The sequence below is a fragment of the Epinephelus fuscoguttatus genome, linkage group LG9 (assembly GCF_011397635.1).
Source record: "Epinephelus fuscoguttatus linkage group LG9, E.fuscoguttatus.final_Chr_v1".
Taxonomy (NCBI): Eukaryota; Metazoa; Chordata; class Actinopteri; order Perciformes; family Serranidae; genus Epinephelus; species Epinephelus fuscoguttatus.
Genome location: NC_064760.1, coordinates 38724702 through 38742439, shown reverse-complemented (window position 1 = coordinate 38742439; position 17738 = coordinate 38724702). Strand labels below are relative to the sequence as shown.

The window sequence follows — 17738 nt, the reverse complement described above, 5'->3', positions numbered from 1 at the left end:
GTTCTCATGCAATCTTTTCACCCATTGAAAAAATCCAATGTATCACTAGTCTCTTTTACACCAGCTCTTCAAGGTGAAAAATTTCACGCCATTATTCCACGTGTCATTCTTCAGTCAGGGAATGTGGGAGACAGAGATGTCTTATCTTTAAGCCAGCAGCAGAGGTAGCAACAGCACCGAAGTGACATCTGTGTAAAAGGGACAGCTGGCAGGACAGGACGTTTTGACGTAATATGTGTGCAGCCCACTTCTGGGAGATTTAAAAAGCTAGCTGGTAGCAGTCATTAGCTAACTCAAAGAGGAAGAATAGCGGCTATTTGGGAAATCAGTGAGGTCCGGGAGCTCCTTACTCTCCCAGCAGAAGAAGAGATCAGCCACTATATAACAGTGGTGGTTAATGATTGTTATTTCCATGGTAATGCCATTATTTGTTATTGTTTAGAAACAGTTATTTAGATGTCACACTAGAGGCCAATGCTGTTATGTTACATGTCATGTTACTTTTCCATCTGTGATGCTGGCATGCTGTCTGACATCACACACTGAAACAGCATGATGATGCTGTTGTTTAGTTCTGTGTAAAAATGTGGCATAAAGAAGGGACTTGGTAGCGGTTCCTATAGAATATAATGGCAATGGCAATCTCTCTGTAAAATGGGCTACTGAAATCATTTTGCTTCATGCTTGGCCATGCAAATAGTTTTGATTTATATGTGCTCAGGCTGTCAGATACCTGTCCCTGAAATTTTTACCACCTAAAAAGTGAAAGTGAGTAAAATGTCCTTACCAGATAGAATTAGGATTGAGTAAGAAAGTGTGTATGTGATTTATATAATTTGAGTGAACTGAACCTTTAAGACAGCAAGGCATGTTTGTCAGTAGAAACACCATGGTAACATCAAACACTAGAGGGGAATCTGTATTTGTTAAGATTTGCTGGCGTTCGTCCCGGTATACAACCGAGCCTCCTGCCCTGGAGACCCCTTCTCAAGAGACTGGTTTGAACAGAAGGAGTTCATCACACACAGTTCAAAAGGTTTCAGTTCAGAGGTCAGCATCATTTCCTGGCCTTTATGGGAAAGCAACCATGGGGCCTGTAGTCTGCTGACCCACTTTCCTTCTTACTACGTGTCTTTCTTTTACCCTCAAAATTTTTTTTCAACCATCCTCTGTTTGGCTGTCTGACCTTTTTTCTTTTTTCTGAAGCTGACATGTGGACAGAATGTCTCTATCCTATAAAGACCAAGTTTCAAAGTGTGATCATGAAAGATTGTGTGTCACCCTCTGCTGGTCACCAAATGCATCATGCCCTCCCCATCAAAGTGTATTTCCATCCCCCAAACTTCACTTTTACAGTAAATATGCTCCTAAACTTCTGAGCAGTCACTGACATATTTATTCTATTAACAACAAGCTGTTGCCTTTCAACACAACATGTGCTCATGTGTTAACCTGCTGGAGAATCATTTACAAGGATAATTATTTTGTACATGACTAGGGGTATGTGTTAAGAGGACCATGTTGTTTTGTTTTTTTACCTATGCACTATATCAGAAGCCATCTTAGCACTATAACAATCAGCTAAATGCACCATGTATGTACACTGCATTGCAAATAGCGACTCATGTATATAAAAAGATTTGAGATGTCTTAATGGTGCAGCAATCGGTAGCCATATTATTCAACACAGACCTATGAGAAGCTCTGCATCTCGATTTTCTCCCCTCCAATAAACTGCAGTTTAAATGTGAAACTTTTCAAAGTTGAAGTCAAAGGTCATTCCTGCCAGTTTCATGCGGTCACCAAGACATGGAGTATGAACCAGGTCAAGTAATAAGGTTGTGCATGTGAAACCAAACAGGTGGTTACTGAATACCATGTTTAGTATATTTACTCCTGACAGCATAGTTTCTGCCCTTCTTTTCAGTTTTCTCAAAGTATCTACAGAAGAAGGGCCATGAAAAAAAATCATTTGATTGAAAAAAAATGTTTGACACAAGCTGACATGCATTGGAAAGAATATCTTTAAAAGATTATCTTAACTTATTTAAAGGACGAACAAGATTTTAAGATTTTTTACAATGCTGAATATTGATGGTATTTCTAAATTCTGCGTAACCTCTTGAGACCCCAGCTTTTGTTTGGTATGCATTCTTCTCTTAGCTATTTGGGATGAGAAGTACCTGATGATTATAAAACAAGTGAACAGTAAGTGGTTTTTGAAGGGAAAAAAGTCCTCATATGGTAACAATGGGTTTATCTTCAATAGTCATGTGTATAATAGGAGAAAACTGATTATTTCAACACCTGAACACCGTTGTGCAAAAAGAAAGTTACAAAGTGCAACATTTGTTCAGTGTTTGTCACTCTATCGGTTAGGGGACACTGTTCAAGTCTAAAACTGTTCAGAAGTGTTTATTTCAACACCTGAACATAGCTGTGCAACAGCAACACTGCAAAATTGTAAGTACATTAATTTTCCCTGCTCCATAGCTCCATAGGAATGTCCTGTTTAAGTGTAGGAACAGTCCGTCACACTTAATTGGCCTGTGTGAAATGCTGCAATAATAAAATAATAAAGTGCCAATGTCCTCAAACAAGTACTTCCCAATCAACAGCCTCTCAGCTTGTTACTATTGATAAAATTGGTTAAATGTGTTCACAATATCAACTACAAACAATAATTCAACCATAAAATTTGAATAGCTTTTGTACCTTGTCTACTTTGGTATCGGGATCAAGATGGCACATAAAAGTGTCCACAAATGAGGACAACAGGTCTCAGTTAAGCAGAATAAAATATACAGTGCAGCATACCCAGAACATAATGTCCTGATATGAGGATGCAGGGTCGTGGGAGGTTAAACCAAGTAGAATCAAAAAATGAACGTACACATTGTCTGGTAATTCTAGCGTGAAAAATAAGCCAGTAAATGGTTTTAGCAATAATCTGTGTCCTTTAAAAGGAACTGTGGCCTAGAAGTCAGGAGGTACTGCTGCGTACTAAATATCCTTGGAACTAATTCAGAAGTTAATTAAGTTATAAAGCAAAGTTAAAAATCCAGCAAATTTTGGGCCACTAGCTCAGCTAGTAGAGCAGGCACTCCATGCACAAGGGTTATGTGCAGGTTCGATTTTAACCCTTGGCCCTTTGCTGCATGTCATCCCCCTCTCTCTAAAATCTCTAAAATTTGTCCCATCCAATAAAGGCAAACATGCTAATAAACAAATAATAAAAAATAAACAAACCAAAATGATCAAAAAGCTTTATGTTGAATCTCCAGAGACTGACTATGGTTATAGTATTATTTTTAAATTACATATTTGGTTAAAGATCCACACTGGGACTATCACGCTTCTGAATGTTTCAATGTCACAATCAGCCCAAGGTTTCACACACCAGCAGCATGATATTCAAAATGTATGAGTATTGACATTCAGGAACGGGGGGCTGTTGGTTTTTTCTCCACTTTTCAATTTAGTTGTTTGTATCTTTGTTTGTACTTTAGGTTGACACAACGACATCAACACTGGTATCTTCTTGGCTCGTGAAAATACACATTTTGTTTTTTGACAGATGGATACATATTAAACACATTTTGGTCCGTTTGTAATATATGCACCATGTTGCTGCAAGTTATTTATTATAAATGCAAAAACAATGTGACAATTCTACCAAAATGGTGAGATGTCCAACATCGCACAGCGCAGCAGCTATTAAACTAATCATAATGAAGCACCACTGAAAAGTGCAAAAGCTACTCATTATTCAGCCTCATAAAATCAAGGGGTTTGTGATCTCCCTGTGGGTGTTGTTTTTGAAGATGTTCAATGTATCTATCCTCACTAGCAGGGCCTGGAACATCTGTACAGTATACTACACATGCTAGTAATGTGAGAGACTTGTAAATATGCAAATGTATCATAATTTACTCTAATGGAATAAATACCAGAATTTTGCTTTTCAGACCTGTGTGAGTGTGTGTTTTGTCCTTGTTGAGCTTGATGACATCAGTTAAGGGTCCAGGTAGTACTGAACTGTATAAAACACCAGCACGTCATATTAATAGCCGTACTATGAGTGTAATGCACAATGAGCCTCTCTAAAAAATGTGTTTAATTAAATCCATAAAACATAAAAGGGGACACCACCTTAATTAAGAATTCCAATGTTGTTTCCATGGTCTAGAAATCAGTATCAATCAGTATTTGTGAACATGAGCTACTCTCTCAAAGCCAGAAACAAGGGAGTAAGTCTCAGACTTGTGATGTCATCAAGTATAAAGTCTGAAGCTGCTCCACAGACACTCACTTAATGCACAGTTAGCCATTTAATCGGACTACTGTCTGGATTACTGAATACAAGCACGAGAGGGGAATGTATTTATTGATGGAAGTATGTCTGACTACACTGGCAATAATATGGCCCCTTTTAGCTTGTTGGTACTGGACCTTTTTCCGGTTGACCTATTACATCCCAGACCAATTAACAAATAAGTTAGCCATATATTTCAAAATATTTAACCCTTTCAGCTGACACAGCATGGATGGTCTCTCCTTGTCCATCCAAAAATGCATGGCTGTGGATGTAGATTTTGCCATGCTGTTAACAGCTTCCTTCTTCCGTTACACATTTAATGCTTTTGACTTCCAGATCAAAGCCCAGTGCAGACACTGGAGCGTGCGCAGAGCACCTAGGCCAGTTTGGGTCTGATTGACTGTATATGGGGCAGCACGGTGGTGTAGTGGTTAGCACTGTCACCTCACAGCAAGAGGGTTCCTGGTTCCTGCATGTTCTCCCTGTGTCAGTGTGGGTTTTGTCCCGGTACTCCGGCTTCCTCCCACAGTCCAAAGACATGCAGGTTGGGGAAAGGTTAATTGGTGACTAAATTGTCCATAGGTGTGAATGTTATCTGTTTCTACGTGTTGTGATAGTCTGGCGACCTGTCCAGGGTGTACCCTGCCTCTCGCCCAGTGTCAGCTGGGATAGGCTCCAGCCTCCCCCGTGACCCCCAAGAGGCTAAGCGGTTAGAAAATGGATGGATGGATGACTGTATATACGTGCAGGAGTAATACAACCCCATATCACGTTATCTGAGTGTGTTAGTCTGACTTTGAGAAATTTGATTTGGTACAATTTCAGTCCAACTAACATGTTTAAATATTGTTTACTTCTTTGTGACCTTTGGCAATTGTTCTGTTAGCTCTTTGGTTTAACTATGTACTTTAGTAATGCAGGACGAGGCTGTTCAGCAGAGAGTGAGGGCTTTGTGAATATAGTTTGTGTTCAGGTCTTCATCGTGCCTTTATCCTGTGAGATTTAATTTCAAGTTGATATCATGAATAATGATCTGATCTTGAAAATTAACAATTTCATTTAGTTATCTTCACAGAAATGAATGAAAGGCTATTTGGCCTGCTGTGAATAATTTAAATCATTTTTCTTAAACCCCTTAAAATCAAGAAGGACCTGCGAAGCTTTGGTGACCCCTAACGGGGGTCAGGTCAGGATTCAAAGGTTGGGGACCAGCGCTTTAGAAGCAACATTAGTAAAGCAGGTTAAATGGCAGCCAGCACAGCAGGTAAACATGAAACAGTGCAGTTCAAACTCAAAACAATATGCTTAACAATGTGTGATTTTCTTTGTAAATGTTTCTTTATACTTTGTGGCTTTTAATTCATTGCTAAAACACTATTCGAAAAATATTTAAAGAATACTACAGTGAAGAGAACATGTAGAACACATCAATTTACATCACAATAGTCTCATTTCTTTTACAAATAAAATATTAAAATCTGCAGGTAGTGACTTCAACAGTAAACTTGCTAATCCAAATAAACATGGTACAGTACAGTTACAGTACAATATGAGAATATAGGCTGCGTATGATTGTTTAAAAAAAAGCACAATACAGACAGAGAGTTGTAGAAAAAAGTTACTAAAAATATCAGGAAAACAGGAAGCAGTACTCAGGGGAAATAATCTGCTCTGCTTTACACAAACTGCAGTTATTATGTTCACTATTTGGGTTCATTGTACAGTTTATTAGTTGCTCTGTACTGTTGTTATGCATTGAATATAATATGAACTTAAATATAACACTTAATCAAAGGTCATCATCTGTTTACTCAATGATAGAGCTCAGTTGCATGTAAAGAGACAGCTACACACCACTTGACTTTTCGTATGCTACAACTGTAAATATTCATTATTTGTTTCCCAGATGTTTTAGAAATGAATTAGAATTCTGATTAAATGTAAAAGTGTCACATGGAGGGTGGTTCAACGGATCTGAAGTAAAGTGACTGATTATGCTACTATTAACTTATAACTTATAAGTTGACCAATGGAAAAAACCTAACAAATACTGACAAACAAATATAAATTGTTTATTTAACACTACAACAAAAGGCACAACAGTCATGTCTGAGTCATGTATTCTTCAGTGTAATCTCAGTGACTCCAGTCTTATGTCAAGGCTGGGGTGAAGGCTTCTGTGTTGGAGGAGGAGGAGGTGCTCGACACTGAAACAGTACAGAGGGAGGAGAGAGATGTGTTGATTATCACTGATCCCTGTCAGTAAAAAGATAATTTCTACAGTTACCTGTATATTTAGCATTTACCAATCTTCATTTATCCATTTTAGGGATGCACTGATTGCAAAATTCTGGGCCCATACCAATGATTTTTGAATAACATTTTGGCTGATGGCCAGTATTGTCAACACAGATTTATGGTTCACAATGTAGCATTATCAGGTAAATAATAGGGTGTGTCCCCTGATGTGCTGATACTGAGTTTACTGTGTCCCTTGTCCCGATGGCATCCCAGAAAAGATCTCTGTTCATCCCAAATATGTTTGCTATTGTCCCCCAGATGACGGGATGTTGTTAGTCTCAAGTTCTGCTTTCTAGCCTGCGCAAAACTGATACGGCACAACAGAATAATATCGCCCACTGCCATTGGTGAATGCCATCTTATATACCAGACAGGCCGATGACAGTCAACAATACGGGTGATACTGATACAGGTGTCTGGCCGATAAATCAGTGCATCCCTAACCATTTTGTTATCGAGGGCATTCTATGATATGCCCAAAACTATTCATAAATACACATAATATTCTTTTGTTGAAAGGGCACATACCGGTCTTAGTCGACCGCTAGAGAGATCTGGAGAATTGTGGCTGCTGCCTGCAGACTCTGATGTGACAACACAAACACACTTAGCTATCTCATGTCGGAAATAGTGACATCAGAATGCAAGCGGAGGATGAGACAAAAACTCTGCTTTGACATTACTCACCTACTGAGTTGTCTGTGAGCTTTGGAGGAAAGACCTGCTGTTTATCCTCCACACAGCCAGGGGGGGTAGCACTGAGTGCTGAACTACAGCCAGGGTCAGGAGAGGTTGGGATGGGGGGAGAGAAGGGAGGCATGGTTGGGGTGGGGAGAGGCTGGGTTGGGCAGAAGTCAGAGGGTAAGTGAGATAAAGCTTTGCTTTTAGTGTCATGTAATAATTTATTCATGAACCATTAAGGGAATACAGTCTCACCTCCTCGTCTTCCCTTTCCTCCTCCCCTTCATCATGGACGAGCTCCACTACCAATGATGGGAAGACACCGATCCGTCCATTCAGCTCTCCCTCCCAAAAGCCGTCATCCACCTGTCAAGTAAAACATTCACACAGGTATTGTAGAGGGATACATGAAATGAAAAGGTAACAACAGAAAAGATGGTGTGACAATAACCAAGTCCAGCACTACCTCATCAATCCATTTATGCCTTCCACAAAATAATCGAAACTCAAAGTCCACTTACTAGCTTTTTTTTCAGAGCTTTCATCCACACCTCATGGCCTTCATCACAGAATAGAGTTTACTCAGTTGTAATCGTTCTGTCATGTGATGACAACTGAATTCCATCACAACTGGGAGCATACTTCGCTTGTAAAGACATTGAGATGTGGCTGAAAGCTCATTTTAATACTAGAGCCAGTAAAAACTATGAGAGAATATTACAATACAAATAATCACAATGAGCACGAAGTCATGCTGAGACTGATAAAAGTGGAGCCTGGTCTACAAACAGCAATAGATAGCTGAAGTAAACCCAAGCTGTGTTCCAAAAGTAACAAAACCATATTCAAAATTTCAATGATATTTGTAATTAAATAAATTACTTAAAAGCCTTGCTCAACAGTATGTTGTGTGGTTAACGATCTACAGCATGTCGTCTAAAGTGCATGGCACAAGTGCGTTTAAGGCGTGTCCAACTCCACTTTTGCTGGCTAAATGGAGCATAATCTGGGTGCAATGTAAGATACAAGGGGCAAAGGGTTATATTTACTGCATTGCACTGTCTGCTGAGAGTAATGTAGTAAGAGCAGTAATGGCACTGCAGCAAATATGGTGGGACATTTGAGCACCAAAAATAAAAACTGCAGTTATAAACTTGAAAGAGGAAACAGAACTAAACTGTAGCTTCAGAAATTATCAGCAAAGCTATGCTGCTCCTTCTGCATAAATGTGCAGTGTCTCTCTCAATGAGGAGTCTGACAGCAGCTCTGCAGCTCTGCTGCGTTCACATTTTCCTCATTAATGATGTATTATTTCACCCACCTGCAACCCATCCCCTCCCTGTGTGTGTAACAAGCAGAGTGAACACATGTTGTGAACCTATGTAAGCACATCTTATTATCTGAATAATGTGCCCTTTAAAAAGTAGGAAAAAACTGTGTCATTCTGACTTTAGACCAGGTTTTTGTTGGTAAGCTGCTCAGTCGCTTTCTGCTGCCTCAATATAGCAATATGCCAACAATATGCCTGACTACACGACCTACACACCCATGGCCACATTGCCTGCTTGGGTGCTGGCTGTGAAAATGTACCTGCATCGGTCAGAAAACTGACAACTCTCTGTGCTGTGCACCACTTTGCACTGGGTGTAAGATAAGATCCATATGTTTAGATAAGTAAGGTCTTTAAAACAAAATCTAATATTGTTGTTTATTCAAGCTTTCTTATTTCGGAGGCTACTTCCAAACAGCATTTCCCATAAGCCCTAGCCATTATTGGTAAAACATTAAAACTCGACTAAAGAGGCAAATCCAAATCTGTTACAGCAGGACAGATAGGACTGAACAGTTTTGAGGTTTTCAGAGGAGCTGGTGAGTTTTCTGGATATGGACAAAACCAAGTTGTGATGATGTTAAGTGTTGCTATTTTTATGAGAGCTGCAGTTTTTTGCATGCCAAAAAAAATCTATCATTATTTTACTTTGTTAAATTCCCAAAGATTTTAACTTCAAAAAGCACACCTCACACTTCACATGAACTCACTTCATATTGTCAGACAGACCCGATGAAAGAGATGCTGAGTGAGAGATTCAGTTGAGTTACAGAAGCTAGTGGAGCAGAAACGACCCTGAATGTAATCTATATGAGCAGATATTTGCATATGTATGCAGAATCTGTGGGCAATAGGACAACCTTATGATATCAGAAGAGCTGGTTTCTGTTTGCAGTCCAAGTAGTACTGACCAATCAAGTTTGAGCGAGCTTTAAACAGTCTGTGTGGAGAGGTGGAACACATTGGCTGAAATGCAATATTAGAACCCATCAACTATTTACTGAGGAAAATTTAGCGTTATACCTTTTTTTAAATTCTTCTGCATTCATATACAGAAATCTGTTCGTAAACAATGAGAGCAGGAAACAATGACCAGCACAGAGAAGAGGGAGTCTTGGCCCAGTGGCTACACCACATCTCCAAAAATATGAGCTGTTATCACCTGAGGCTAAATTGTTGTCAGACCAGGAGCCATTGGGTTCTGAGATTTGCCTGGATGTGACACCATGACTTCAGCTCTCTATAAGCCTGACAGCTGAATCTGATGTGTCAATGTTGCTTGATAAATCATTTTACAACTTTACAATTAAGTGGAGCATGATAGATTGTGGGATTATAGGGATTTGTTGTGTCCTCTTAGTTTAGGCAGCAGAAGACTGCATTTCTCTGATTCAGCCCTTACATTGGCATAGATAACACACACCTCTGCATGTCGACAGCGGATCAGGTGAATCAGTGCCCCCTCCTGGAAGGACAGCTCCTCTGCACTCTGGGCCTGGTAGGAGTACAGAGCTCTGGCTACACCTGACAAAGGATTCAAATCAAACTGGATTGTTAACAAACACACTCACATGACATCATCAGCTTATTATGAATCATTTGTGCATACACATTACATGCTTACATGTGACTGTGTATCAAATACAACATGTAATTGATATATTCAGCTGTAACATACACACTGACCTCTGCTCCCTCCCCTGTCTTTATTCCCAGTAGATGACGTGGAGCTGAAAGAACTGTCCAGTTGAGCAGCATCCTCTGCTGGCAGACACAGGAACTGCACATAACGCTCAGGAACATACCCCACCTGACCACATGAGTTACACACCTGGACAGAGACAGGAACAGGTATTATAGAGACACAGGTGAGTCACTGATAAGCTGATAATGTCCTGATAAGTCAACAAACATTTGCAGACATCCTGGACCTGAAAGCTGTTCACCTTGCACTCTACCTGCTTCTGCCAGGATTGAGAGTTCACAATGCCATTGTCAGGACCAACAGCACAGTGACAGCAGCCTTAAATTCCTAGCTCCCCCATCTTATGCAAACTAGCATCTGCATATGCTATATTGTAGGCAACTGGACTTGCTTGTGTTTCTTGAAGACATTTCGCCTCTCATCCAAGAAGCTTCTTCAGTTCAGTGGATGAGAGGCGAAACTTCTTCAAGAAACGTAAGCAAGTCCAGTTGCCTACGATATAGCACTTACGATTACCATGACTTGGATGACTGAGAATTAGTGTTGTGACGTTCACGAACGAACCGATTCTATTGAACGGCTCATTAACATGAACGATGGGAACCGAGTCGCAGTTGGGAACCGTTCGTTTCTTTTTTTTTGTTTTTTTTTTTAATATCACTGTGTGCTCCTCCTTTGCTCCTCCCCTGAGCAAAATTCATTGTAGCCTGCTTTGTTTTTAATGTTTATTTGTAAGTGTTAACGTCACGGTGTTGCATGAATAACAAGTCATGGTAGCTTTACACACATACAAACAATTTGTATAAAGGGTAAATCCAAAATAGTGATGTCACTGTCAAAGCAGAGTGATATGGTGCAACCTTGTGGAATATTTACAATGAATCCAGATCAGACTTTAAAATCTAGTCCACACATGTCAAATGAGGTTATAATCAATATTTCAGAATAATTCAAACTCAGATATTGGTGGGATATCTAATTTTGTATTATTTTGTTCCAAATCTCACCCCATCATACCTCCCAGTGATTATTTCCAAGATAAAATGAGTTACCACCAGGCTGGCTTCTTAAAACTTAATAAATATAAAAATCAGTCAAATGAGCCAGTTTTTTGAACGGCTCTTTGAAAGGAACGGCTCCAGGAAGAGCCATAAATCCCATCTCTACTGAGAATCTTCACTGACTAGCATCTGCGTAGATCTGTGGTGGTGGGCTCAACCCCTCTTCTGCTTACTCAGAGCTGTGCATGTGCCAGAGCAGATCTTTGACAGAGGTGGTTGCTCCCACTATGGAGGGACTGGCTGTTTCAGGCAAGTAGGATCTTGTTCCAACCTTTCTTGTCAGGGCTGGCTCACATTGGTGGCCTGGCTCCTAAAAGGAACAGACTCCCAGCTTTAGGCTTACAGAACCTGAAGTCAGGACTATGCAAGAGGCTCTGGTACCTTCCACCTGAGCTGCCTACTTGTATCATTGGGAGTGTTGACTGCACTGTGTGGGGCTCATCAGGTGGGTCCCCCCCTTACAGAACTGGACATCCTATCATTTCTGCAGGTCCAGCTGGAAGCAGGGAATCAGCTGCTGCGAGGGATGGTGGCAGCAATTGAGGCAGTTTGTGGTCACTTTCCTCTCCTGAAAGAGGACAGGGGGTCGAGCAGCTCGGTCCATGCTGTGTCCTATCAGGGCCTTAACACTCCCTCCTTCAGCGAGCGATTGCTGGGTGTGGCTCATTGATAGATGACTTGACCATGTGAGCTACATGCTCATTCACCACTATTTTAACAGTCAGCTTAGAGACTTGTGGGCTGACCTAAGTTGCCACTCTGTTGACAGATTTGGGCTTTGTGTCTTGCTGGGCCTTTATCTCCTTGGGTCAGTCTTGCGTCTTACAGACTAAATTTAGCAGCCCCTCTGCCTCTACGGCTTGGCCTTCGCTTCAGTGGGGCCTTGATCTGGTTGATGTGTAAATAGTGTGCATACTTTGTTACTTGTTGTTTTGTGAACTCTGCTTGTGGGCTACACTGTCTCTTCACAGAGTGTCTTAAAGAGCTAGCACGTGCCAATGGAACATGTAACGGAGAGAGAGAGAGATGATAGAGAGTCTGGTTAAATTGTTACCTTGGTTCTTTTAGAAAGGAGACTCTCCGGCTTCCAGGCCGCCCTGAGACATTTTCCAAACAAACAATCAGTGATTTCACACTAGCACGGGTTTCTTATAGGTAAATTGTAGGGCATGGCGAAGCATCCACATACCCTGACAGCAGGGGCTTCATTCCCCGTACATGTGGAACATGTAACAGAGCGGGCTGTTCTCATGTACTGTTGGTAAGATTTCCTGTGAAAAGTAATGCACCATATCCCAAATGATGCACCAGTAATTTGTGCATATTCCATGTATTTTGGCAGGCCGTGATCACGTGACCAATGCCCTGAGAGGGGTGATGATGGAAACTATCCCAAGTGGTCCAAGTGGAGGCAGGTTGGGACGTGGATGGGTCACAAAACACAAGACTTTCCCCTGGAGACTGGTGTTCAGACCCATATGAACTTTGAGTGAATTCATTTTAAGGTACGTCCTCACCATGTTTCTTTTCCTGAACCTAACCACAGTAACTTTACTTGCCTAAACCTAACCTCTGTAACTTTACATTAAATAAGCAACTTTATGCAAAAGATGTAACGTCATTTGTGTGGCGCTAATTCGTAGGATATGATATGAAATGTTGTATAAGAATACACTGAGCAAGTGGAGAGATATTCCCTTCACTCAGAGAACTATGGTTACATTATAACCAGACTTTACCTTCAGCCAGTCCTCCATGTCTCCATCTTCAATCACTTGAAGCTCCTCCCCTTCCATGATTGACAGCTCATCTGACTGGCTAGCCTACGGGAAGAAACATGTTTTTGCTATTATGAATTCTTCAAACATTATCCAACTGCAATACTAAATATACACAGGAAAAACACTATCCATTGCCTTATGTAAGATCCGCTGATCTCTATATAAACTATATCTGATGTTGTTAAAAATGTAGAAAGTCATGCTAATCCTACTATGCACAGTTTTGACCTTGTGTGAGATCCACTGATAACACAAACTGTGCATAGTAGGATTAGGATGACTTTCTACATTTTTAACAACATCAGATAGAGTTTATATAGTCATTCTCTTCATATCTACTTAGACCCTGAGTTTTCAATAGGGGGTCCACAATCCCTAGGGATTGATAATGATAATTTGATAATTTAATTTAAGTTTTAACGTGTTTTTTTTTTTGTTTTGTTTGTTTTCAAAAATACAAACATCAACATGAATCCAACATATTATTAGCAGACATAAATTCGCCTATTTATTTAAAAATGATAATAATCATTTACAGTACACAACATTAATGACAGGCTAACTGTTACCCATTGATCCTCATGCAGTCATGTGAGCTAGCTCATGCTAAATCACTGTGCTGCAGTTATGCATAAAGGCGAGGTGAACTAGTTACCTAACATATATGTACCATTGAAACATTTTGGCCAAGCTAGCTTTAGCTTTATTATTATTCCAAGTGTATTCTTGTGAGCCACAGAAGACTCTCAGTCTCGAATGTAACTTTTCGAGCTAACACATCTAGCCATGCTACAAGTCAGCAGCAGGCGAGAGCAAATGAGACAAGACTGGGAAATATTTAGAGAATTATTTCAAGTGCAATTCAATTGTATGCAGTGGTTGTAGTACGAGCTCCCTGCTGTGCCTCTTTTTGAGCTAAGGGGTCCTTGGCCTAAAAAAACATTGAAGACCCCTGATTTAGAGAGATCAAACTATCAAACAGGACTTTAAAACTGCTTGCAGATGCTGATTTCAACACCTTCCTCTTACACCTTGTTGATTTTTCAGTGTGTGTTTCTCAACATTTTCTGTCCTGTCACTTCATGTTACTTCTCCAAATTGTCATAACCACTGCAATGAGAGAGTTGTCAAGTTTTCATGTTGACATTTTTGAGAATTGCGCTGGGGTTTTTTTTGTTTTGTTTTTTCTTTTTCAAGCATGGAGGAAGTTCTAGTTGGGACTATGTGAAGCCCTCACCTCAAGATAGGAGAAGGTTTGCTGTAGTACATTTTCAGATGAAATAAATCTAACCTGTACGAGTACACATTTCATTAATGTGATGTCTACCTGATAGCTATAGATGACTCTGCAGGCAGCAGGGTAAATACACACTCCAGATGCTGACACTGGATCTGCAAAGATGTCTCCGTTCTCATCATCATAGTCCTCAAAGTCAGTCAGCTCAAACTCATCCTCCTAAAAAACACACAATAAACATATCAGTGTGACATGAGTAGGCAAGGTATCTCACATATTTGTCTCAATACGGTTGATCCTCCAAATGTTACCCTGCTTTGTTCATTTTCTTTTATTAGGGGCTCACAGCCCATCTCGCTGGGCAATGTATGTTAGAATCTGATTTTGGACTGGATTTTGTTCTTTTAAATCTTTCAAGTTGTGAAGAAGACCTCATTTATCCTGAGGTGTAATGAAGGCTCCATTTTTAAGATGGTGTACATGTCAAGAAGAAATAAGCTTCATAACTACATAATTTTCTTTCAATACTTATGTACTTTTGATACTTACTCAAGTAATATTCTAACAATAAACCTTAACTTCTACCAAAGTCATTTTCTCTTAAGATATCTGTGTACTTCATCCACCACTGCTGTCCTGCTGTCACAAATACTCCCTTGATCAAAGGTGAATTAATTCACCCATGAAAATAGTCCCCGGTAAATACACTATTTCTTGCTGTTTGAATAGCATTTACTAATAACTTTTTTTCGGAAGTCACTGAGCCTTTCTTTAAAAAATGAAGCTATATATTTGTGAACCATGATTAAAGAGTCATAACTTTAGTAGGAACCAATCCGAATACTTTTATTGACAGTAAGATAAATACAGAATATTGTCAAGTGTATCAATTAAGTGCTCCTTTAAATCTATAAATCACAATATTTCCAAACTATAATACATATTTCTCTGAATATATGCCTTTATGTCTCTTACTGGTCTGAGAATTAAGATCAAAGTCGACAGGCAGGAGAACACTTTCCTGCTGAGCTCCTCATCTAAACTCCCATGTACAATTAGGGGAGTTATGTACAACATACATGTACAGCTGTGCAGGGCAACCATTAGTCTGGCAGGAAAAATGGGATCCCATGTGACCATATGATGATGATGATGATGATGATGATGTTGATGGTGTTAAACAATGAAACCACCATTTTCATGACTTTGGCTTTCAACTGCATTATCAGATTGCCATCTGTGCCAGTTAGAGTAATTGCCATTCATTTAATACACTTGCAGTTGGTTTAAGAGAATAAACTGTAATAAACTCAACCTAAATATGAAATATCAAAAATGACATTGCTATGAGCCTAAAATTTGTTATTTGCCTGTTTTCCAACAATAAGGAGTGGTCGCACCATGTCACTTTCTATTATTATTCCTGGTGTCATTATTATATGAAAATGTGGGTGTATTTGGCTTTGTATGTTGTCTGGTTAAGGAGTTATAAAAATCTGCATTTTTTTGCCACTCATAGATCAGTTAAAGATGGCCGCCAAAAGAGCCCCCTAGGCCACAAGTTGACCTTTGCAACATGAAAAAATTCTAACAAGACATCATTAGTGTCCTAAACAAACAGGTTAGCCATGTTACCCCCATTACCCATTTCTTTTGCTGGACTACATGTAGGGCTGAGCAATATATCATTATTTTATTAACACTGTGAAGCCAGATCTCGTCTAAGATTTTGGATATCGTAATATTTTAAGAAGGTATTGTCTTTTCCTAGTTTTAAAGGCTGCATTACAAGTGATGTGATTTCCTGAACTTATCAGACTGTTCTGGCTATTCTATTTTTCACCCTTACCCATTTAGTCACTATATCTACATTACTGATGATTATTCATCATAAATCTCATTGTGTAATTTTTTTATGAAAGCACCAATATTCAATCCTGCAATATCATTACAATATCAATATTAAGGTAAAAAACACTGTGATATTATCATATATTATATGGTTTTCTCCATATCGCCCAGCCCTACAGCCATGTCACACTGGTGGAATGGCATGTGAAAAAATGTCCCAGGCCCTGACAGGTCAACCTCAGACCACTGAGGCACCAGCACTCCCTAACGGCTCTCCATCTTTTCACCAAGAAACTCAAGGAGGTTAGTTTTGTGTGTGTGTGTGTGTGTGTGTGTGTGTGTGTGTGTGTGTGTGTGTGTGTGTTTGCATACTGAATAGTCCTCAGTGGACTTCCTCTGTTCACTGAGGCGCCTCTCTCTCTCCAGCTCCTCCTCTGCCTGGTTCATGGCGTTGTGAAGCCACAGTTCAGTTCCTGTGACACTGTCTGACAACAGAGCCAGACGGGCCTCTGCCTTCACTCTGCTGAGCTGAGACAGGAAGAAAACAAGACACTTGTTCTTACATTTTGACATGTCAACTTAGCACCTGGTCCAGCATTACAGTATATGAACCCTTTACTTTTCTCCATTTTGGTGGTGAGGGTCTTTTCCAACTGTCCCCTCTCTGCTTTAGGGAAACATCACTGCAGTCTATTTGTATCCAATTTTTATGCGAACTTTTATTAAGCTGAATAAAACCAAATAAATTAGTATGGTTACGTTTAGCCTCTGTTTTTACCACCAATTCCATTGGTTTAAGTCCCATTAATTCAGTGTGATTTACACTTCGGGTGATCTCTCTGAATTATCATAAATGTCTTTAAGAAATCATAAAAAAAGAAGTTCGTTTTGACTGAAGTTAAATATAATGACAAAATTAAAAAATAACTGCACTGATGGATTAGGAGCTGCAGTGACTTTCTGAACCCATTCAGACGTTTTTCAACACCTCCCCACGACTGTCACAAAGTGGAAGCCACCATAAATTATTGACTTCAGAACACTTATTCAGGATATTTCCTTGCAGAAGTCAAAGAAGGTGACATTCTGTTTATGGTGAGTGGTTCAATGTTTTTTTTATTCCTGCTTGTACTTTTTCTGACTGCCTGGGTACCATGTTAATGTGCACTTCAACTTGTTAACAACATCTACACTCTGCTCTGCTTTGAACTTTGACAGTTGATGTCTAAACTCTATGTGATGATGTATTTTACTGGTATATATGAAACAACTGCAAACAGATTTAAAAGAAACATCTTGGTTAATTTCTCCTTGTGTTGGATCATAATCCTGCTGAAATATGAAAACATGTTGGTTTAGAAGCATGTATTGGTCATTTTTCATGGTTGAAAGTGTTGCTATACTCTTAACAGTCATGCCCCACTTGCAAGTACTCCGCTATCATATATGTGGCTAGATGCTAATGTCAGGAAA

The 17738-nt window shown here is 39.7% G+C and overlaps 1 protein-coding gene across 2 annotated transcripts in view; it reads right to left on the bottom strand.

Moving 5' to 3' along the window:
* Positions 1-5657: 5657 nt before the first annotated feature.
* Positions 5658-17738, bottom strand: part of LOC125894919 (F-BAR and double SH3 domains protein 1-like) — a 43799-nt gene continuing 31718 nt past the window's right edge. For both annotated transcript variants that reach the window (XM_049586610.1, XM_049586611.1), the window contains 9 exons: positions 16638-16793; positions 14505-14633; positions 13136-13219; positions 10317-10461; positions 10054-10154; positions 7556-7666; positions 7307-7457; positions 7148-7203; positions 5658-6525 (listed from right to left, as the gene is read on the bottom strand). In XM_049586610.1, the coding sequence (XP_049442567.1) occupies positions 6475-6525; positions 7148-7203; positions 7307-7457; positions 7556-7666; positions 10054-10154; positions 10317-10461; positions 13136-13219; positions 14505-14633; positions 16638-16793 (984 nt within the window). In that variant the 3' untranslated portion in view covers positions 5658-6474. The remainder of the gene's footprint in view (positions 6526-7147; positions 7204-7306; positions 7458-7555; positions 7667-10053; positions 10155-10316; positions 10462-13135; positions 13220-14504; positions 14634-16637; positions 16794-17738) is intronic.